Source organism: Conger conger, chromosome 5 (genome assembly GCF_963514075.1).
Source record: "Conger conger chromosome 5, fConCon1.1, whole genome shotgun sequence".
Taxonomy (NCBI): Eukaryota; Metazoa; Chordata; class Actinopteri; order Anguilliformes; family Congridae; genus Conger; species Conger conger.
This window is the reverse complement of record NC_083764.1, coordinates 12,037,003-12,060,275: the sequence shown is the minus strand read 5'-3', so window position 1 is coordinate 12,060,275 and position 23,273 is coordinate 12,037,003. Positions and strand designations below refer to the sequence as shown.

At 45.3% G+C, this 23,273-nt stretch overlaps 2 protein-coding genes across 2 annotated transcripts; both read left to right on the top strand.

Moving 5' to 3' along the window:
- The first annotated feature begins 10 nt into the window (after window positions 1-10).
- On the top strand, window positions 11-8,049 carry LOC133128244 (apolipoprotein(a)-like). Its single transcript, XM_061241623.1, has 17 exons — window positions 11-92; window positions 566-728; window positions 828-952; window positions 1,435-1,588; window positions 1,688-1,812; window positions 2,286-2,448; window positions 2,548-2,675; window positions 3,155-3,308; window positions 3,408-3,532; window positions 4,006-4,168; window positions 4,268-4,392; window positions 4,866-5,028; window positions 5,279-5,403; window positions 5,871-6,029; window positions 6,877-7,039; window positions 7,290-7,414; window positions 7,883-8,049. Exons 1-17 carry the CDS (start codon window positions 11-13, stop codon window positions 8,047-8,049), a joined length of 2,409 nt encoding a protein of 802 aa, XP_061097607.1.
- Window positions 8,050-8,917: 868 nt separating this feature from the next.
- LOC133128243 (apolipoprotein(a)-like) lies at window positions 8,918-19,072 on the top strand. Its single transcript, XM_061241622.1, has 18 exons — window positions 8,918-9,060; window positions 9,311-9,438; window positions 9,903-10,065; window positions 10,316-10,440; window positions 10,918-11,071; window positions 11,322-11,446; window positions 11,920-12,082; window positions 12,333-12,457; window positions 12,926-13,088; window positions 13,339-13,463; window positions 13,935-14,097; window positions 14,348-14,472; window positions 14,640-14,754; window positions 15,412-15,483; window positions 16,519-16,659; window positions 17,145-17,251; window positions 17,872-18,017; window positions 18,830-19,072. Exons 1-18 carry the CDS (start codon window positions 8,918-8,920, stop codon window positions 18,992-18,994), a joined length of 2,448 nt encoding a protein of 815 aa, XP_061097606.1. The 3' UTR covers window positions 18,995-19,072.
- The last annotated feature ends 4,201 nt before the right edge of the window (window positions 19,073-23,273 follow it).

Sequence of the window (23,273 nt, the reverse complement as noted above, 5' to 3'; positions counted from 1 at the left end):
CAATGAGAGAATGCCTTGGTGCTACACAACGGACCCCGGCACTCGATGGGAGTACTGCAAGTTGCCGACCTGTGGAAATGAGCCTGTCCCAGGTAGTCTTACCTGATGAGCACAGGGCTAGGAGTTAATTGCCACCGTAGTCAGCCAAGGCCTTTTCCTTCCTGGACACCACTCAGCACAGTTCAGAGCTCCTGAAAAGGCATCACAGCTTTGCCCCACCAATAGAAGAATGGGAGCTTTCCCAAAATTGTATTTATCTGAACTATTCTTCAGTGGAAGCTGGTAGATAAAATAAAGCAAACATACAAACAAGCAAATAAATAAATAAACAGATTCATCCATATAATTTGAGGAAAAATAAATGCCTTTTATACACATTCTGCTATGGTGAATAAACGGACCTTTCCGGTTTTGTATTTCAGGTATAGGCTTAGAACACTCCATGTTTCGGGTTTGACAGAGGGGAACACATACTTTCAATGATAAGAATACGGACTGGTCGATCCACGGTTATATCCGTGGTACAAATCTTCTGACACTTCACTCTTTGACCCCTGACCTTTAGCCTCTGAAGCTCCCACGATCTTGGAGGAGTTGACCTGTGCCACCGAGGATGGCAGTGCCTACAGGGGAACCATCTCCGAGACAGAATCGGGGAAGACCTGCCAGCTCTGGGCCTCTCAGAATCCCCACAAGCATTCCAGGACGCCAGAGAACTACCCGTGGAAGTGAGTGCTGCTACATGCACATTTATTTACACAGGGGTGGTTTAAACAACTGTAAGTCAGCTTTCTGCAGTATCCATGGTAACACATATTCTTTTCCAGGGGGCTTACATCGAATTACTGCAGAAATCCTGACAATGAGAGAATGCCTTGGTGCTACACAACGGACCCCGGCACTCGATGGGAGTACTGCAAGTTGCCGACCTGTGGAAATGAGCCTGTCCCAGGTAGTCTTACCTGATGAGCACAGGGCTAGGAGTTAATTGCCACCGTAGTCAGCCAAGGCCTTTTCCTTCCTGGACACCACTCAGCACAGTTCAGAGCTCCTGAAAAGGCATCACAGCTTTGCCCCACCAATAGAAGAATGGGAGCTTTCCCAAAATTGTATTTATCTGAACTATTCTTCAGTGGAAGCTGGTAGATAAAATAAAGCAAACATACAAACAAGCAAATAAATAAATAAACAGATTCATCCATATAATTTGAGGAAAAATAAATGCCTTTTATACACATTCTGCTATGGTGAATAAACGGACCTTTCCGGTTTTGTATTTCAGGTATAGGCTTAGAACACTCCATGTTTCGGGTTTGACAGAGGGGAACACATACTTTCAATGATAAGAATACGGACTGGTCGATCCACGGTTATATCCGTGGTACAAATCTTCTGACACTTCACTCTTTGACCCCTGACCTTTAGCCTCTGAAGCTCCCACGATCTTGGAGGAGTTGACCTGTGCCACCGAGGATGGCAGTGCCTACAGGGGAACCATCTCCGAGACAGAATCGGGGAAGACCTGCCAGCTCTGGGCCTCTCAGAATCCCCACAAGCATTCCAGGACGCCAGAGAACTACCCGTGGAAGTGAGTGCTGCTACATGCACATTTATTTACACAGGGGTGGTTTAAACAACTGTAAGTCAGCTTTCTACAGTATCCATGGTAACACATATTCTTTTCCAGGGGGCTTACATCGAATTACTGCAGAAATCCTGACAATGAGAGAATGCCTTGGTGCTACACGACGGACCCCGGCACTCGATGGGAGTACTGCAAGTTGCCGACCTGTGGAAATGAGCCTGTCCCAGGTAGTCTTCCCTGATGAGCACAGGGCTAGGAGTTCATTGCCACCGTAGTCAGCCAAGGCCTTTTCCTTCCTGGACACCACTCAGCACAGTTCAGAGCTCCTGAAAAGGCATCACAGCTTTGCCCCACCAATAGAAGAATGGGAGCTTTCCCAAAATTGTATTTATCTGAACTATTCTTCAGTGGAAGCTGGTAGATAAAATAAAGCAAACATACAAACAAGCAAATAAATAAATAAACATATTCATCCATATAATTTGAGGAAAAATAAATGCCTTTTATACACATTCTGCTATGGTGAATAAACGGACCTTTCCGGTTTTGTATTTCAGCTATAGGCTTAGAACACTCCATGTTTCGGGTTTGACAGAGGGGAACACATACTTTCAATGATAAGAATATGGACTGGTCGATCCACGGTTATATCCGTGGTACAAATCTTCTGACACTTCACTCTTTGACCCCTGACCTTTAGCCTCTGAAGCTCCCACGATCTTGGAGGAGTTTACCTGTGCCACCGGGGATGGCAGTGCCTACAGGGGAACCATCTCCGAGACAGAATCCTGGAAGACCTGCCAGCTCTGGGCCTCTCAGAATCCCCACAAGCATTCCAGGACGCCAGAGAACTACCCGTGGAAGTGAGTGCTGCTACATGAACATTTATTTACAAAGGGGTGGTTTAAACAACTGTAAGTCACCTTTCTACAGTATCCATGGTAACACATATTCTTTTCCAGGGGGCTTACATCGAATTACTGCAGAAATCCTGACAATGAGAGAATGGCTTGGTGCTACACGACGGACCCCGGCACTCGATGGGAGTACTGCAAGTTGCCGACCTGTGGAAATGAGCCTGTCCCAGGTAGTCTTCCCTGACGGGCACAGGGCTGGGAGTTCACTGCCACCATAGTCAGCCAAGGCTTTTTCCTTCATGGACACCACTCAGCACAGTTCAGAGCTCCTGAAAAGGCATCACAGCTTTGCCCCACCAATAGAAGAATGGGAGCTTTCCCAAAATTGTATTTATCTGAACTATTCTTCAGTGGAAGCTGGTAGATAAAATAAAGCAAACATACAAACAAGCAAATAAATAAATAAACATATTCATCCATATAATTTGAGGGAAAATAAATGCCTTTTATACACATTCTGCTATGGTGAATAAACGGACCTTTCCGGTTTTGTATTTCAGCTATAGGCTTAGAACACTGCATGTTTCGGGTTTGAAAGAGGGGAACACATACTTTCAATGATAAGAATATGGACTGGTCGATCCACGGTTATATCCGTGGTACAAATCTTCTGACACTTCACTCTTTGACCCCTGACCTTTAGCCTCTGAAGCTCCCACGATCTTGGAGGAGTTGACCTGTGCCACCGGGGATGGCAGTGCCTACAGGGGAACCATCTCCGAGACAGAATCGGGGAAGACCTGCCAGCTCTGGGCCTCTCAGAATCCCCACAAGCATTCCAGGACGCCAGAGAACTACCCGTGGAAGTGAGTGCTGCTACAGGAGCATTTCATTACACAGGGGCGGTTTAAACAACTGTAAATCAGCTTTCTACAGTATCCTTGCTAGCACATATTCTTTTCCAGGGGGCTTACATCGAATTACTGCAGAAATCCTGACAATGAGAGAATGCCTTGGTGCTACACGACGGACCCCGGCACTCGATGGGAGTACTGCAGGTTGCCGACCTGTGGAAATGAGCCTGTCCCAGGTAGTCTTCCCTGATGAGCACAGGGCTGGGAGTTCACTGCCACCATAGTCAGCCAAGGCCTTTTCCTTCATGGACACCACTCAGCACAGTTCAGAGCTCCAGAATAGGCATCACAGCTTTGCCCCACCAATAGAAGAATGGGAGCTTTCCCAAAATAGTATTTATCTTTACTATTCTTCAGTGGAAGCTGGTAGATAAAATAAAGCGAACATACAAACAACCAAATAAATAAATAAACATATTCATCCATATAATTTGAGGAAAAATAAATGCCTTTTATAAACATTCGGCTTTGGTGAATAAAAGGACCTTTCCGGTTTTGTATTTCAGCTATAGCCTTAGAACACTGCATGTTTCGGGTTTAAGAGAGGGGAGCACATACAGTCAATGCTAAGAATATGGACTGTTCGATCCACGGTTATATCCGTGGTACAAATCGTCTGACACTTCACTCTTTGACCCCTGACCTTTAGCCTCTAAACCTCCCACGATCATGGAGGAGCTGACCTGTGCCACCGGGGATGGCAGTGCCTACAGGGGAACCATCTCCGAGACAGAATCGGGGAAGACCTGCCAGGTCTGGGACTCTCAGAATCCCCACAAGCATTCCAGGACGCCAGAGAACTACCCGTGGAAGTGAGTGCTGCTACAGGAGCATTTCATTACACAGGGGCGGTTTAAACAACTGTAAGTCAGCTTTCTACAGTATCCATGCTAGCACATATTCTTTTCCAGGGGGCTTACATCGAATTACTGCAGAAATCCTGACAATGAGAGAATGCCTTGGTGCTACACGACGGACCCCGGCACTCGATGGGAGTACTGCAGGTTGCCGACCTGTGGAAATGAGCCTGTCCCAGGTAGTCTTCCCTGATGAGCACAGGGCTGGGAGTTCACTGCCACCATAGTCAGCCAAGGCCTTTTCCTTCATGGACACCACTCAGCACAGTTCAGAGCTCCAGAATAGGCATCACAGCTTTGCCCCACCAATAGAAGAATGGGAGCTTTCCCAAAATAGTATTTATCTTTACTATTCTTCAGTGGAAGCTGGTAGATAAAATAAAGCGAACATACAAACAACCAAATAAATAAATAAACATATTCATCCATATAATTTGAGGAAAAATAAATGCCTTTTATAAACATTCGGCTTTGGTGAATAAAAGGACCTTTCCGGTTTTGTATTTCAGCTATAGCCTTAGAACACTGCATGTTTCGGGTTTAAGAGAGGGGAGCACATACAGTCAATGCTAAGAATATGGACTGTTCGATCCACGGTTATATCCGTGGTACAAATCGTCTGACACTTCACTCTTTGACCCCTGACCTTTAGCCTCTAAACCTCCCACGATCATGGAGGAGCTGACCTGTGCCACCGGGGATGGCAGTGCCTACAGGGGAACCATCTCTGAGACAGAATCGGGGAAGACCTGCCAGCTCTGGGCCTCTCAGAATCCACACGAGCATTCCAGGACGCCAGAGAAGTACCCGTGCAAGTGAGTGCTGCCACATGAGCATTTATTTACACAGGGGCGGCCTGTAGCATCGTGGTTAAGGTACGTGACTGGGACCCGCAAGTTTGGTGGTTCAGTCCTCGGTGTAGCCGCAATTAGATCCGCACTGCTGCTGGGCCCTTGAGCAAGGCCCTTAACCTCATTCTGCTCCAGGGGGATTGTCCCCTGCTTAGTTTAATCAACTGTAAGTCAGCTTTGTACAGTATCCATGGTAACACATATTCTTTTCCAGGGGGCTTAAATCTAATTACTGCAGAAATCCTGACAATGAGAGAATGCCTTGGTGCTACACGACGGACCCCGGCACTCGATGGGAGTACTGCAAGGTGCCGACCTGTGGAAATGAGCCTGTCCCAGGTAGTCTTCCCTGACGAGCACAGGGCTGGGAGTTCACTGCCACCATATTCAGCCAAGGCCTTTTCCTTCATGGACACCACTCAGCACGAGCTACAGAATAGGCATCACAGCTTTTCCCCACCAATAGAAGAATGGGAGCTTTCCCAAAATAGTATTTATTTTTACTATTCTTTAGTGGAAGCTGGTAGATAAAATAAAGCGAACATACAAACAACCAAAGAAATAAATGAACATATTCATCCATATAATTTGAGGAGAAATAAATGCCTTTTATAAACATTCTGCTTTGGTGAATAAAAGGACCTTTTCGGTTTTGTATTTCAGCTATAGGTTTAGAACACTGCATGTTTCGGGTTTAACAGAGGGGAGCACATACTTTCAATACTAAGAATATGGACTGTTCGATCCACGGTTATATCCATTGTACAAATTGCCTGACACTTCACTCTTTGACCCCTGGCCTTTAGCCCCTAAACCTCCCACAATCGTGGAGGAGCTGACCTGTGCCACCGGGGATGGCAGTGCCTACAGGGGAACCATCTCCGTGACAGGATCAGGGAAGACCTGCCAGCTCTGGGCCTCTCAGAATCCACACGAGCATTCCAGGACGCCAGAGAAGTACCCGTGCAAGTGAGTGCTGCCACATGAGCATTTATTTACACAGGGGCAGCCTGTAGCGTCGTGGTTAAGGTACGTGACTGGGACCCGCAAGTTTGGTGGTTCAGTCCTCGGTGTAGCCGCAATTAGATCCGCACTGCTGCTGGACCCTTGAGCAAGGACCTTAACCTCAATTTGCTCTAGGGGGATTGTCCCCTGCTTAGTTTAATCAACTGTAATTCAGCTTTGTACAGTATCCATGGTAACACATATTCTTTTCCAGGGGGCTTACATCGAATTATTGCAGAAATCCTGACAATGAGAAAATGCCTTGGTGCTACACGACGGACCCCGGCACTCGATGGGAGTACTGCAAGGTGCCGACCTGTGGAAATGAGCCTGTCCCAGGTAGTCTTCCCTGACGAGCACAGGGCTGGGAGTTCACTGCCACCATAGTCAGCCAAGGCCTTTTCCTTCATGGACACCACTCAGCACAGAGCTACAGAATAGGCATCACAGCTTTGCCCCACCAATAGAAGAATGGGAGCTTTCCCAAAATAGTATTTATTTTTACTATTCTTTAGTGGAAGCTGGTAGATAAAATAAAGCGAACATACAAACAACCAAATAAATAAATAAACATATTCATCCAAATAATTTGAGGAAAAATAAATGCCTTTTTTAAACATTCTGCTTTGGTGAATAATAGGACCTTTCCGGTTTTGTATTTCAGCTATAGCCTTAGAACACTGCAGGTTTCGGGTTTAAGAGAGGGGAGCACATACAGTCAATGCTAAGAATATGGACTGTTCGATCCACGGTTATATCCATGGTACTAATCGTCTGACACTTCACTCTTTGACCCCTGACCTTTAGCCCCTAAACCTCCCACGATCTTGGAGGAGCCGACCTGTGCCACCGGGGATGGCAGTGCCTACAGGGGAACCATCTCCGAGACAAGATCGGGGAAGACCTGCCAGCTCTGGGCCTCTCAGAATCCACACGAGCATTCCAGGATGCCAGAGAAGTACCCGTGGAAGTGAGTACTGCCACATGAGCATTTATTTACACAGGGGTGGCCTGTAGCGTCGTGGTTAAGGTACGTGACTGGGACCCGCAAGTTTGGTGGTTCAGTCCTCGGTGTAGCCGCAATTAGATCCGCACTGCTGCTGGACCCTTGAGCAAGGACCTTAACCTCAATTTGCTCCAGGGGGATTGTCCCCTGCTTAGTTTAATCAACTGTAAGTCAGCTTTGTACAGTATCCATCGTAACACATATTCTTTTCCAGGGGGCTTACATCGAATTATTGCAGAAATCCTGACAATGAGAAAATGCCTTGGTGCTACACGACGGACCCCGGCACTCGATGGGAGTACTGCAAGGTGCCGACCTGTGGAAATGAGCCTGTCCCAGGTAGTCTTCCCTGACGAGCACAGGGCTGGGAGTTCACTGCCACCATAGTCAGCCAAGGCCTTTTCCTTCATGGACACCACTCAGCACAGAGCTACAGAATAGGCATCACAGCTTTGCCCCACCAATAGAAGAATGGGAGCTTTCCCAAAATAGTATTTATTTTTACTATTCTTTAGTGGAAGCTGGTAGATAAAATAAAGCGAACATACAAACAACCAAATAAATAAATAAACATATTCATCCAAATAATTTGAGGAAAAATAAATGCCTTTTTTAAACATTCTGCTTTGGTGAATAAAAGGACCTTTCCGGTTTTGTATTTCAGCTATAGCCTTAGAACACTGCAGGTTTCGGGTTTAAGAGAGGGGAGCACATACAGTCAATGCTAAGAATATGGACTGTTCGATCCACGGTTATATCCATGGTACTAATCGTCTGACACTTCACTCTTTGACCCCTGACCTTTAGCCCCTAAACCTCCCACGATCTTGGAGGAGCCGACCTGTGCCACCGGGGATGGCAGTGCCTACAGGGGAACCATCTCCGAGACAAGATCGGGGAAGACCTGCCAGCTCTGGGCCTCTCAGAATCCACACGAGCATTCCAGGATGCCAGAGAAGTACCCGTGGAAGTGAGTACTGCCACATGAGCATTTATTTACACAGGGGTGGCCTGTAGCGTCGTGGTTAAGGTACGTGACTGGGACCCGCAAGTTTCGTGGTTCAGTCCTCAGTGTAGCCGCAATTAGATCCGCACTGCTGCTGGGCCCTTGAGCAAGGCCCTTAACCTCAATTTGCTCTAGGGGGATTGTCCCCTGCTTAGTTGAATCAACTGTAATTCAGCTTTGTACAGTATCCATGGTAACACATATTCTTTTCCAGGGGGCTTACATCGAATTACTGCAGAAATCCTGACAATGAGAGAATGCCTTGGTGCTACACGACGGACCCCGGCACTCGATGGGAGTACTGCAAGGTGCCGACCTGTGGAAATGAGCCTGTCCCAGGTAGTCTTCCCTGACGAGCACAGGGCTGGGAGTTCACTGCCACCATAGTCAGCCAAGGCCTTTTCCTTCATGGACACCACTCAGCACAGTTCAGAGCTCCTGAAAAGGCATCACAGCTTTGCCCCACCAATAGAAGAATGGGAGCTTTCCCAAAATAGTATTTATCTTTACTATTCTTCAGTGGAAGCTGGTAGATAAAATAAAGCGAACATACAAACAACCAAATAAATAAATAAATAAACATATTCATCCATATAATTTGAGGAAAAATAAATGCCTTTTATAAACATTCGGCTTTGGTGAATAAAAGGACCTTTCCGGTTTTGTATTTCAGCTATAGCCTTAGAACACTGCATGTTTCGGGTTTAATAGAGGGGAGCACATACAGTCAATGCTAAGAATATGGACTGTTCGATCCACGGTTATATCCGTGGTACAAATCGTCTGACACTTCACTCTTTGACCCCTGACCTTTAGCCTCTAAACCTCCCACGATCATGGAGGAGCTGACCTGTGCCACCGGGGATGGCAGTGCCTACAGGGGAACCATCTCTGAGACAGAATCGGGGAAGACCTGCCAGCTCTGGGCCTCTCAGAATCCACACGAGCATTCCAGGACGCCATGGAAGTACCCGTGCAAGTGAGTGCTGCCACATGAGCATTTATTTACACAGGGGCGGCCTGTAGCATCGTGGTTAAGGTACGTGACTGGGACCCGCAAGTTTGGTGGTTCAGTCCTCGGTGTAGCCGCAATTAGATCCGCACTGCTGCTGGGCCCTTGAGCAAGGCCCTTAACCTCATTCTGCTCCAGGGGGATTGTCCCCTGCTTAGTTTAATCAACTGTAAGTCAGCTTTGTACAGTATCCATGGTAACACATATTATTTTCCAGGGGGCTTAAATCTAATTACTGCAGAAATCCTGACAATGAGAGAATGCCTTGGTGCTACACGACGGACCCCGGCACTCGATGGGAGTACTGCAAGGTGCCGACCTGTGGAAATGAGCCTGTCCCAGGTAGTCTTCCCTGACGAGCACAGGGCTGGGAGTTCACTGCCACCATATTCAGCCAAGGCCTTTTCCTTCATGGACACCACTCAGCACGAGCTACAGAATAGGCATCACAGCTTTTCCCCACCAATAGAAGAATGGGAGCTTTCCCAAAATAGTATTTATTTTTACTATTCTTTAGTGGAAGCTGGTAGGTAAAATAAAGCGAACATACAAACAACCAAAGAAATAAATGAACATATTCATCCATATAATTTGAGGAGAAATAAATGCCTTTTATAAACATTCTGCTTTGGTGAATAAAAGGACCTTTTCGGTTTTGTATTTCAGCTATAGGTTTAGAACACTGCATGTTTCGGGTTTAACAGAGGGGAGCACATACTTTCAATACTAAGAATATGGACTGTTCGATCCACGGTTATATCCATTGTACAAATTGCCTGACACTTCACTCTTTGACCCCTGGCCTTTAGCCCCTAAACCTCCCACAATCGTGGAGGAGCTGACCTGTGCCACCGGGGATGGCAGTGCCTACAGGGGAACCATCTCCGTGACAGGATCAGGGAAGACCTGCCAGCTCTGGGCCTCTCAGAATCCACACGAGCATTCCAGGACGCCAGAGAAGTACCCGTGCAAGTGAGTGCTGCCACATGAGCATTTATTTACACAGGGGCGGCCTGTAGCGTCGTGGTTAAGGTACGTGACTGGGACCCGCAAGTTTGGTGGTTCAGTCCTCGGTGTAGCCGCAATTAGATCCGCACTGCTGCTGGACCCTTGAGCAAGGACCTTAACCTCATTCTGCTCCAGGGGGAAGGTCCCCTGCTTAGTTTAATCAACTGTAATTCAGCTTTGTACAGTATCCATGGTAACACATATTCTTTTCCAGGGGGCTTACATCGAATTATTGCAGAAATCCTGACAATGAGAAAATGCCTTGGTGCTACACGACGGACCCCGGCACTCGATGGGAGTACTGCAAGGTGCCGACCTGTGGAAATGAGCCTGTCCCAGGTAGTCTTCCCTGACGAGCACAGGGCTGGGAGTTCACTGCCACCATAGTCAGCCAAGGCCTTTTCCTTCATGGACACCACTCAGCACAGAGCTACAGAATAGGCATCACAGCTTTGCCCCACCAATAGAAGAATGGGAGCTTTCCCAAAATAGTATTTATTTTTACTATTCTTTAGTGGAAGCTGGTAGATAAAATAAAGCAAACATACAAACAAGCAAATAAATAAATAAACATATTCATCCATATAATTTGAGGAAAAATAAATGCCTTTTATACACATTCTGCTATGGTGAATAAACGGACCTTTCCGGTTTTGTATTTCAGCTATAGGCTTAGAACACTCCATGTTTCGGGTTTGACAGAGGGGAACACATACTTTCAATGATAAGAATATGGACTGGTCGATCCACGGTTATATCCGTGGTACAAATCTTCTGAAACTTCACTCTTTGACCCCTGACCTTTAGCCTCTGAAGCTCCCACGATCTTGGAGGAGTTGACCTGTGCCACCGGGGATGGCAGTGCCTACAGAGGAACCATCTCCGAGACAAGATCGGGGAAGACCTGCCAGCTCTGGGCCTCTCAGAATCCACACGAGCATTCCAGGACTCCAGAGAATTACCCGTGGAAGTGAGTGCTGCCACATGAGCATTTATTTACACAGGGGCGGCCTGTAGCGTCGTGGTTAAGGTACGTGACTGGGACCCGCAAGTTTGGTGGTTCAGTCCTCGGTGTAGCCGCAATTAGATCCGCACTGCTGCTGGACCCTTGAGCAAGGACCTTAACCTCAATTTGCTCCAGGGAGAAGGTCCCCTGCTTAGTTTAATCAACTGTAATTCAGCTTTGTACAGTATCCATGGTAACACATATTCTTTTCCAGGGGGCTTACATCGAATTATTGCAGAAATCCTGACAATGAGAAAATGCCTTGGTGCTACACGACGGACCCCGGCACTCGATGGGAGTACTGCAAGGTGCCGACCTGTGGAAATGAGCCTGTCCCAGGTAGTCTTCCCTGACGAGCACAGGGCTGGGAGTTCACTGCCACCATAGTCAGCCAAGGCCTTTTCCTTCATGGACACCACTCAGCACAGTTCAGAGCTACAGAATAGACATCACAGCTTTGCCCCACCAAAAGAAGAATGGGAGCTTTCCCAAAATAGTATTTATTTTTACTATTCTTTAGTGGAAGCTGGTAGATAAAATAAAGCGAACATACAAACAACCAAATAAATAAATAAACATTTTCATCCATATAATTTGAGGAAAAATAAATGCCTTTTTTAAACATTCTGCTTTGGTGAATAAAAGGACCTTTCCGGTTTTGTATTTCAGCTATAGCCTTAGAACACTGCATGTTTCGGGTTTAAGAGAGGGGAGCACATACAGTCAATGCTAAGAATATGGACTGTTCGATCCACGGTTATATCCGTGGTACTAATCGTGTGACACTTCACTCTTTGACCCCTGACCTTTAGCCCCTAAACCTCCCACGATCTTGGAGGAACCGACCTGTGCCACCGGGGATGGCAGTGCCTACAGAGGAACCATCTCCGAGACAAGATCGGGGAAGACCTGCCAGCTCTGGGCCTCTCAGAATCCACACGAGCATTCCAGGACGCCAGAGAAGTACCCGTGGAAGTGAGTGCTGCCACATGAGCATTTATTTACACAGGGGTGGCCTGTAGCGTCGTGGTTAAGGTACGTGACTGGGACCCGCAAGTTTCGTGGTTCAGTCCTCAGTGTAGCCGCAATTAGATCCGCACTGCTGCTGGGCCCTTGAGCAAGGCCCTTAACCTCAATTTGCTCTAGGGGGATTGTCCCCTGCTTAGTTGAATCAACTGTAAGTCAGCTTTGTACAGTATCCATGGTAACACATATTCTTTTCCAGGGGGCTTAAATCGAATTACTGCAGAAATCCTGACAATGAGAGAATGCCTTGGTGCTACACGACGGACCCCGGCACTCGATGGGAGTACTGCAAGGTGCCGACTTGTGGAAATGAGCCTGTCCCAGGTAGACTTCCCTGACGAGCACAGGGCTGGGAGTTCACTGCCACCATAGTCAGTTAAGGCCTTTTCCTTCATGGACACCACTCAGCACAGAGCTACAGAATAGGCATCACAGCTTTTCCCCACCAATAGAAGAATGGGAGCTTTCCCAAAATAGTATTTATTTTTACTATTCTTCAGTGGAAGCTGGTAGATAAAATAAAGCGAACATACAAACAACCAAATAAATAAATAAACATATTCATCCATATAATTTGAGGAAAAATAAATGCCTTTTATAAACATTCTGCTTTGGTGAATAAAAGGACCTTTCCGGTTTTGTATTTCAGCTATAGGTTTAGAACACTGCATGTTTCGGATTTAACAGAGGGGAGCACATACTTTCAATACTAAGAATATGGACTGTTCGATCCACGGTTATATCCGTTGTACAAATTGCCTGACACTTCACTCTTTGACCCCTGGCCTTTAGCCCCTAAACCTCCCACAATCGTGGAGGAGCTGACCTGTGCCACCGGGGATGGCAGTGCCTACAGGGGAACCATCTCCGTGACAGGATCAGGGAAGACCTGCCAGCTCTGGGCCTCTCAGAATCCACACGAGCATTCCAGGACGCCAGAGAACTACCCGTGCAAGTGAGTGCTGCCACATGAGCATTTATTTACACAGGGGCGGCCTGTAGCGTCGTGGTTAAGGTACGTGACTGGGACCCGCAAGTTTGGTGGTTCAGTCCTCGGTGTAGCCGCAATTAGATCCGCACTGCTGCTGGACCCTTGAGCAAGGCCCTTAACCTCAATTTGCTCCAGGGGGATTGTCCCCTGCTTAGTTTAATCAACTGTAATTCAGCTTTGTACAGTATCCATGGTAACACATATTATTTTCCAGGGGGCTTAAATCGAATTACTGCAGAAATCCTGACAATGAGAAAATGCCTTGGTGCTACACGACGGACCCCGGCACTCGATGGGAGTACTGCAAGGTGCCGACCTGTGGAAATGAGCCTGTCCCAGGTAGTCTTCCCTGACGAGCACAGGGCTGGGAGTTCACTGCCACCATAGTCAGCCAAGGCCTTTTCCTTCATGGACACCACTCAGCACAGTTCAGAGCTCCAGAATAGGCATCACAGCTTTGCCCCACCAATAGAAGAATGGGAGCTTTCCCAAAATAGTATTTATCTTAACTATTCTTCAGTGGAAGCTGGTAGATAAAATAAAGCAAACATACAAACAACCAAATAAATAAATAAACATTTTCATCCATATAATTTGAGGAAAAATAAATGCCTTTTATAAACATTCTGCTTTGGTGATAAAGGACCTTTTCGGTTTTGTATTTCAGCTGTAGGCTTAGAACACTGCATGTTTCGGGTTTAACAGAGGGGAGCACATACTTTCAATGCTAAGAATATGGACTGTTCGATCCACGGTTATATCCGTGGTACAAATCATCTGACACTCCACTCTTTGACCCCTGACCTTTAGCCTCTAAACCTCCCACGATCATGGAGGAGCTGACCTGTGCCACCGGGGATGGCAGTGCCTACAGGGGACCCATCTCCGAGACAGAATCGGGGAAGACCTGCCAGCTCTGGGCCTCTCAGAATCCACACGAGCATTCCAGGACGCCAGAGAACTACCCGTGCAAGTGAGTGCTGCCACATGAGCATTTATTTACACAGGGGCGGCCTGTAGCGTCGTGGTTAAGGTACGTGACTGGGACCCGCAAGTTTCGTGGTTCAGTCCTCGGTGTAGCCGCAATTAGATCCGCACTGCTGCTGGACCCTTGAGCAAGGCCCTTAACCTCAATTTGCTCTAGGGGGATTGTCCCCTGCTTAGTTGAATCAACTGTAAGTCAGCTTTCTACAGTATCCATGGTAACACATATTCTTTTCCAGGGGGCTTAAATCGAATTACTGCAGAAATCCTGACAATGAGACAATGCCTTGGTGCTACACGACGGACCCCGGCACTCGATGGGAGTACTGCAGGGTGCCGACCTGTGGAAATGAGCCTGTCCCAGGTAGTCTTCCCTGACGAGCTGGACTGAGTCTGGTCTGAGGAACCTAGTCTGACACATGTAGAGCATGAATCTCCATGATTCTTCAGACTTTTTGTCTTTTGGTAACGGTGCTGTGTTTGGTAACTGTGCTTTGGTTTGTTCATCCTTACGCATGTTTCACCAACCAGCCGGTCTGAAGTGCGGACAGGCCAAGGTGAAGCCCGGGAAGTGCTTTAACCAAATTGTTGGAGGATGTGAATCCAAGCCCCACTCCTGGCCCTGGCAAATCAGCCTCCGAACCAAGTACACACACCACTCTCCCAACGCAACTCTCCCAGCGACATTGTGACCACACTTTTAAATAGGGCTGTGTCCTTGGTCACTTCACTTAGAGGATAAAATTGTTATTGAAGTGGCAATCTACGATTTCCTTGGTTTGGTGGATTTAGCGGCCACCCATGGTGACTGGCGGTCATCACAGGCCTATTCTACACTTCAATTTCCATTGTTCTCTGTGACAAGCAGCCTCACACATTTTCCTTCTGATTGTTGGAGTGGTTTCCTTTTTCCAGTCACTTTACTACATGTACTTTCATCCATTGTTTTAATGTTACTGCAAATAAATACAGCGGTGCTTGTATTTATGCCGCTCAAACTCTCAGCATCACTGCCGGAAGTGCCTGTCAAACAAAGTCTACATCTCTGCACTCAACCGTTGTTTCTTCAATTGGTTTCCATGGTTCCCATTGCCTACATTTCCATACAGGGCGGGCCCTCCACTAATTTTTATATAAAGAAAAGAAATTCAACTAAGCAAATGGTCTCAATGGTCATTGCTAGATAAATGTCAGTGGGAATATGTCTGAAATATGCTATTTGCTCATCTGAAGAAATCATATGATTGCCACTTTAATGTGAACAAACAAATTGGTACATAACCATGGATACCTTGTGTTTCAGCTCCCACCAGCACTTCTGCGGAGGGACACTGATCAAGCCACAGTGGGTGGTGACTGCTGCACATTGCCTGGAGTGAGTGAGAATGAGAATACCTGTTCCGATAAGCACAAACACTCTTCCAAAATACTGTTACCATAAGCACAAACATCCATCCATTATCTGAACCCGCTTATCCTGAACAGGGTCGCAGGGGAGCTGGAGCCTATCCCAGCATACATTGAGCGAAAGGCAGGAATACACCCTGGACAGGTCGCCAGTCCATCGCAGGGCGCACACACACACCATTCATTCACACACTCATACCTACGGGCAATTTAGACTCTCCAATCAGCCTAACCTGCATGTCTTTGGACTGTGGGAGGAAACTGGAGTACCCGGAGGAAACCCACGCAGACACAGGGAGAACATGCAAACTCCACACAGAGAGGCCCCGGCCGACGGGGATTCGAACCCAGGACCTCCTTGCTGTGAGGCGGCAGTGCTACCCACTGCACCATCCGTGCCGCCTAAGCACAAACACTCTACCAAAATACTGTTACCATAACCACAAACATGCTACCAAAATACTGTTACCATAACCACAAACACTACCAAAATACTGTTCCCATAACCACAAACAATCTACCAAAATACTGTTACCATAACCACAAACACTCGACCAAAATACTCCTCAAACCAGATTAGGTTAAGATGTGGCAAGTTGCCTGGAAAATTGCCTTTTAGTGCGATAATGTGACATTCATAAGTGGCAGTTAATCACTCATCTCAATTTTACAAATCCATGTCAAAGTTTTTTTAAATTAAATAAGTGGTTTTAAACTGGAATATAAAAAGAGTGGCTGAAAAAGACCAGTATGAAACTGACATATGGTAAGGTTTTACATAATACACTGTTGCGGGGATCATTAAATCACAGTCCAAAAACTGTTGGTTTTCCACCCTCCCTTTACCTGGGAGTCAGGTGTGAATGGCGCCAATCAGTAGCACTAATTGTTCAGTTTAATACCCAAGAGAAGAGAGACCCAGGGCTGGATTTTGATTCAGGGTCCTGCTCTACTGCATTATCTCTTGTCTTGTCTGCTACTCTTGTTTGGAATTCTTTTGCAGATCACCTCATCCAGCAGCCTACAAGGTGTATCTTGGAACACACACACAGAAAGCCAATGAGGCATCAAAGCAAGTACGAGACGTCAAAAAGTTGATTCTGGAACCCAGAAATTTAGATATTGCGCTGCTCAAACTAGACAGGTAACTTTTTCTGTTTGTTTGGTTTTTGGTACTCCCCGATATTGAGTAGTACTCCCCGATATTGAGTAGATGACCATCAACTGTTAAAACAAATAGGTAAAGTCAAGTCAATCTTTATTATCCCACAACGGAATGGTTGTGCATTCAGTATTAATAAACAAAACAAATAACTGTGATATTATGGGACATACGATACAGAAAAATTTAGCTCTACATACTATAAGGATCAATACACATAGTCCCACCCTACCTAAGAAATATGACAGAAAGGTCCATTAAAACAAATAATATAAAACACAACAAATGGCGGTATAAAAATATTTGCCAAGAAGATTACAGAAAAAAATGTAACTATTTACCACTTGTAAAGCAGGATGATGGCTTGCAGGGACTGCTTTATTTACAGTGGGGGAAAAGTGGCACATATCAAAATGAACACATTCAGTGTGAAAGTGGTCAAAGCAGCCATTTTGTCGTTGTGTCAGCCCCGCCATCATAAATGACATGGTGATGCCTGCCTGCTTGCCTGAGAAGGACTACATTGTGCCGCATTTGGCTGAGTGCCACGCGACCGGGTGGGGTGAAACCCGAGGTAAAGTTATAAAATATCATTATTATTATAATCTCATATTCCGACGCACCAGAGAAAAGTGATGAGCCTTGAATGATCATTCCACTTGCGCAGAACGGCCTGAACTTGTTTTGACTGATTTTAATCAGATATTGCGTCACAGGCACTCAGCAGGTGCTCTTACCCACAGTGACTAGCACAGCTTTTTACATTTATTTTACAAAGCATCAACACAGCTGGATAAATACTAAAACAATTCAGGTTAAGTTGTTTACTGCTATAATTAGCCAGGCGCACCATATGTATGCCATAGGTCATAATAGCACTTATGTCTAGCAATAAAAAAACATTTGTATAATTATTTTAGTATTCCAGGTATTCTAGCTGCCCAACCATGGTATGCTAGTTGGAAAGTAATCTTCAGGGGTTCAAGTTGTATCTATGTGATCACTCTGGGAACTTTACTTTCCTCTAGGATCTTCAACGCACTTGTCCCTGGTTTTGGTTTGCACTTTATTGGACTTTGGACTTGGGCTTTGGATAATAGCGTCTGCTAAATTACTTTGGAATCGAACCTTTCAGTTATTTCCATACCTGTTATAGTACACTGTCATCCAGAAGTGTGTGTGGTTTATGCCCAGGCACTGGTGGGGACGGGGTGCTGAAGCAGTCCCGTCTCCCTGTTATCGAAAACAAAGTGTGCAACCGCCCTGCGTACCTCTCCGGACAAGTGAGGGACCACGAGATGTGCGCGGGGTACATCGAGGGAGGCACTGACAGCTGCCAGGTGGGCGCGGTCACTACAGCGACACGTCTATAGTGGCGTGTTCAAACTCACTGTCCATTTGTTTCACTGCATAGTTGTTTTTCGCCAACTATCATAGCAGTAGCATGATGGTGATAGTTGCTGACTCGAGTAGAATGAAAGAGCCCGCACACTGTACTGCGTATTCTCCCTTATGAACGTGGAGCCTATGTTTCAGTTCGGTGCCTGGCTGAGATTTTGTGCGCGCGTGCACTTTCTGTTTCAGATCAGTGCTGACTCACTCTTGGCTTTGAGCATAGACAGTGAAATAAAGTTCCAGCTACACCTGGAACTGAATGTAAAAAAGCAATCCTCTATTGAAAACTAGTTGCATTTTGTCAGGTGGACATTGTCAAGGTCGAAGGCTATTTGGGAAAATAGAGAAATGCTTTAATGATCGAGGAGCAGCAATGTTTAATCCTTATTATTGATGCTTCCTATTGCATACTAGTTCCCTGCGAAACCCCAAAATCGGTCTTAAGTATTTTAGTCTTATATTTGGACTTAAAATCTTATTTCTATGATTTATTTTGGCTAAAACATTGCCAGTGAGGTGAGATAAATTTCAGGATTTGCCAATATGCTAAGAAAATTTCACTTATCAGGCAATCAGTAACGTGAAGCTCATTTCTACTAAAAAAAGAAATATAAGCCTCAGCACAAGACTAAAACACTGAAGACTTTTTCTGTCTTCAGTGCCATGTTTGTCCTCATTGCCATGTTTGTCCTCATCACTTGTAGGCTTTAGCATTAGCGATGCAGCGACTGATGGCTGGTAATGCTTTCTCCTGCAGGGTGACAGCGGTGGTCCCCTGGTCTGCCATTCGGATAACACCTTCGTCTTACAGGGAGTGACATCATGGGGTGAGGACTGTGCCAAGCCCATGAAGCCAGGGGTGTACACTAGAGTCTCAAAATTTGTGGACTGGATAGCAGAAGAGATCAAGAATAATTCATAACCCCGTCATTCTCATATCAGTCGTTTTTTAATACAATATTCTAATGGTGATAAAATAAATTATAAATACATTTGAAAAGCCTTGGAGGCTGCTTCATTGAGCTACATGCTGCAATACCATACATGCTTTAGGTTGAATCTATTCAAGCTGGTGAAAAAAATGAAATAATTGATCCAACATTGTTGGGTTAATGTTGGAAAAAAAAAGGTTTCTTTGTGTTGTATTTTTGTACTGATGACTGACAACAAGAGGGAGATGGAGTTCAAAGCCTGGCTTCAAAATACTACAAAAGGGTATCAATTTCATCGAAGCTCGCAAAACCAACAATTTTGCACTAATCAATTCAGCGCAAGCTGAAGAATCACATTAACATCTCCATGCGTTTATGCAGTCAGTTGCTGCCACATAATTGGCGGATTAAATATTTGCATTAACAAGCTGCTGCACAGGTCTACCTAATAAAGTGATCAATGAGTGTGTATACCAGGAATGACCAAGTATACTGGTTGGTATGTCTATTGAGATAAAGACAACACAAAGTTGAGGGTGTGGGATATTTATTTTTCCAGCTTCAGGCTTTAAATATGAAAGACAGCTTGCATAATTATCCCATACCATGTTTATATCCATCCATTATCCAACCCACTTATTCCTGGTCAGGGTGCTGAAGCCTATACCACCATCTTTATAGTTCATTATCATTCTTTCATCTTTCATTTACAAATACAATAAGTATGAATAGTATAAATTATTACAAAGTTTAAGATGTTGTTCTTCAAACAGAAAACTCTTGAAACACATGGGAAAATAAATAGAGAAAAGTATTTTAAATATAGTCACAGTGTAGGGGTCCTCACACGGGACTCCAAATTATGTAGGGTCCTGGCACGGGCCGCCAAATAACGCAGGGATTTTACTCTCTACGAAACCGGGGCGCCAGTTAAACGTTGTGTAGCAGTATAACTGCAAAAAGTAATCAGTCTCATAAAATTACTATTATCAGAAATATCTAACCACAAATTTAATATTTTAATTAATAATTAAAATAACCAATATTACTGATTAAACATACCGATAACCTGAAGGTTGGAAGTTCTTCGAAAGACTGCTTTAACTCGGCTCTCATGTCTATGCGATTCCAAAACGGACACCGGGGTTTAATAAAATATTTATTAAACAAACATACAAACACATAACATAAACTAACGGGAATTAGTAGGGGGAGTTAGTAGGTTAAGTTAGGGCGTGTATGTGTGTGTGTGTGGGCGCGCGCGAGCGCGCGTGTCGCTTGAACAAAGGAAAGTTGGGAGTAGCTAGCTTGAGTAAGCTAGAGTTCTGGGTGTGGTAATGAGTTAGAGTTAGCTGTGAGAAGGGACTACTTGCGTAGTTTTACTCTATATATGCGCAAAAGACGGCGAATCAATTCACGTACATATATATGTAGCTAACCAGACACATTACAATGGTAGGATGGTAAATATTGAAACACAGATTCACAAAAACAGTTAAGACTAAACTAAACACTGGCTATGCCTGAATGTTTGTTTTCTTACGGAGTCGCATACGCATTGCTGGATCCAAAAGACATGCTGTCCTTGTAGAAGCGGCGATGGTGCTGTGAATGGTGTCCGGGAGAGATGCGCAGGCTGGGGTGTTCCCATCTTAGCAGCGCGTTGTCGTCTGATCCGCTGGTCCTTTTCCAGGTGTAAAAGTTCGTTGCTGTTTCGTTGTTGAGCTTTATTGGGGTAAACTGATGTAGCGTTCCGCGTACAACAATTTCCACTCACTATAGGCCACGTAGTTACCGCGAGGTAACTGGGTGTGTCCGTAGTCCTGGTAGTGCGCTGTGCAGCATTCAGCCTCTGTCCGGAGTCTCGGAGCAGATGAGCTGAAGCGAATGGCCAAAAAGGGTGCGTCGAAGAGAAGAAGCAGAAGAAGCAGAAAAAGCAGAAGAGAGAAGAGAGATCCCAAGAACGTGTCTTGCTCTTATACGGGACCGTTTATTGCTCCCGCCATTACGGGATTGGCTGAACCAAGTTAGACGTCATTCGTGGTGGACGTCGCGGAATTGTGGAAGTTGTACTCCCTACCACAGTCAGAAAGACTACTACTACTACTATGAATAATAATAACAGATAGATACTTTAGTTTAGGTCCTATAATATACAATTTTACAATAATATATATAAAAGATATTATACAGTATATTTTATGAAAGCAAGTTCTGCTATCGATTATTAGTGGAATATAATTACTAAATGGCGGCACGGATGGTGCAGTGGGTAGCACTGCCGCCTCACAGCAAGGAGGTCCTGGGTTCGAATCCCCGTCGGCCGGGGCCTCTCTGTGCGGAGTTTGCGTGTTCTCCCTGTGTCTGCGTGTGTTTCTTCCGGGTACTCCGGTTTCCTCCCACAGTCCAAAGACATGCAGGTTAGGCTGATTGGAGAGTCTAGGTATGAGTGTATGAGTGTATGAGTGTGTGAGTGAATGGTGTGTGTGCCCTGTGATGGACTGGCGACCTGTCCAGGGTGTATTCCTGCCTTTCGCCCAATGTATGCTGGGATAGGCTCCAGCCCCCCTGTGACCCTGTTCAGGATAAGCAGGTTCAGATAATGGATGGATGGATGGATGGATGGATAATTACTAAATCACATTGTGGCTGCCTTATTGGTTGTCACATCTGAGGGCAACAGATTCATCAGCTGTTGATTTTTCAGGGGGCTCTCTTTGTTCCTAAGGCAACAAACAGGAACCAATTCAGGCATTTGAAGAAGGATGAGCATTTGCAGTCCATATCTATCTTTAAAAAAATAATTTCCAATGCCAGTTCATTGTAACTTTATGTGACTTCATATTGACAGACCAATGAGCAAAAATCTGTTTTACGTGTATACACTGCACACAAAATAAATTGTCTGTGCTTTCCTTTTGAAATATGTATGTAATATGCGTTTCCAAAGAGGTTTTTCAGAAGAAAGCCTTACCTGTCTGGGAATTCAATATCATCGATTGTCTCAGGCAGTGGTACTCCCTTGGTCTCTGGCAACAATAGGACTAATCCCCCAGCAATAAGTGCAATCACACCTGATTAAGACACAAACAAAAAATTAGTCCAAGTGCATTGCATTCAGGATTTCATACAGCATACAGAATACACAAGTATCTACTATACGTGATCTGGAACCATAGCCTCTAAACACAACTCTGAGGATTCAATTTGGTCTAAATATGAAATGTCAAACTTTCCTAACTTTAAATAACTAATTTATTTCTCAAAGTTAAACGCTCAAACTACTGAAGTATAGATTTGATCCATCCACACGCTCAGAAACATTCATGTTTACGAGTTTTATGTAGTCGGGAGCTCTAAACCACAGATTGGGATCTAGGGTAGAATAAGGCCAACGTATATTTGACAGTGTAAATAGAGTGAGACAGAAAGTGCACAGCTGTCGCAATTCCTTACCAAAAATAATGAGCGGCAGCTCCAACCAGATGACGGCCAGTCTGTAGAGGAGGAAAGGCGCAACGATGCCTCCAATGTCGCACAGCGTGGAGCACACAGACACACCTAGGTTTCTGCAGGTGAAGCAGCATGAAGAACGTGTGAGGGAAACAAAACAGACTCACATCCCCATGCATATGGGGCATAGTACGAGTAAGTGACATTGGCTCAGGAGGTAAGAGCAGTCGTCTGGCAGTCGGAGGGTTGCCGGTTCGATTCCGCCCTGGGTGTGTCGAAGTGTCCCCGAGCAAGACACCTAACTTCCAAATGCTCCTGATGAGCAGGCAGCCAATTGTCGTGAGTGTGTGTATGAATGGGTGAGTACAAAGGATGGATTGTACAGCACTATATAAATGCACTATATAAATGCCAACAACTTACCATTCAATCGTCAGGCAGAAATCCCTCTAATTTTTGTAACATAAATAAAATATTATTTTCACCCTATGATCCGCTTGCACTTACCGTACAAACGTCGGGTAAAACGCAGTGTTCACAAACACCACCATGGTAATACCCAGGCGACCCAAGCACGCCACTGCTGTTTTGAACCAGAACATACCTTTAAAAGAAATGAAAGAAAAGTACATTTTTGCAAAAATCTAAAATCTAATAAAATCAATTAATTCAAGAAAATATTCAGTAAAAAATACAGCAGAGGACGAAACAACATACACTCTGGTATAAAAGTGGTGATCAAGCAAGCTAGCCCGGACACGATGTTGGCTGAGGCAAAAGGGATTCGGCGCCCAACTCGCTCGATGGTGAAGAGGA

Bases quoted from the DNA above. Each gene is read 5' to 3' on its own strand.
- LOC133128244 (XM_061241623.1), top strand. From the start codon at position 11: ATGCCTTGGTGCTACACAACGGACCCCGGCACTCGATGGGAGTACTGC. The intron at 1,589-1,687 runs GTGAGTGCTGCT...ATTCTTTTCCAG, and splicing joins CCAGAGAACTACCCGTGGAA to GGGGCTTACATCGAATTACT. The intron at 3,533-4,005 runs GTAGTCTTCCCT...CCTGACCTTTAG, and splicing joins TGGAAATGAGCCTGTCCCAG to CCTCTAAACCTCCCACGATC.
- LOC133128243 (XM_061241622.1), top strand. From the start codon at position 8,918: ATGGAGGAGCTGACCTGTGCCACCGGGGATGGCAGTGCCTACAGGGGA. The intron at 10,441-10,917 runs GTAGTCTTCCCT...TAGCCTCTGAAG, and splicing joins TGGAAATGAGCCTGTCCCAG to CTCCCACGATCTTGGAGGAG. The intron at 14,755-15,411 runs GTACACACACCA...CTTGTGTTTCAG, and splicing joins CAAATCAGCCTCCGAACCAA to CTCCCACCAGCACTTCTGCG.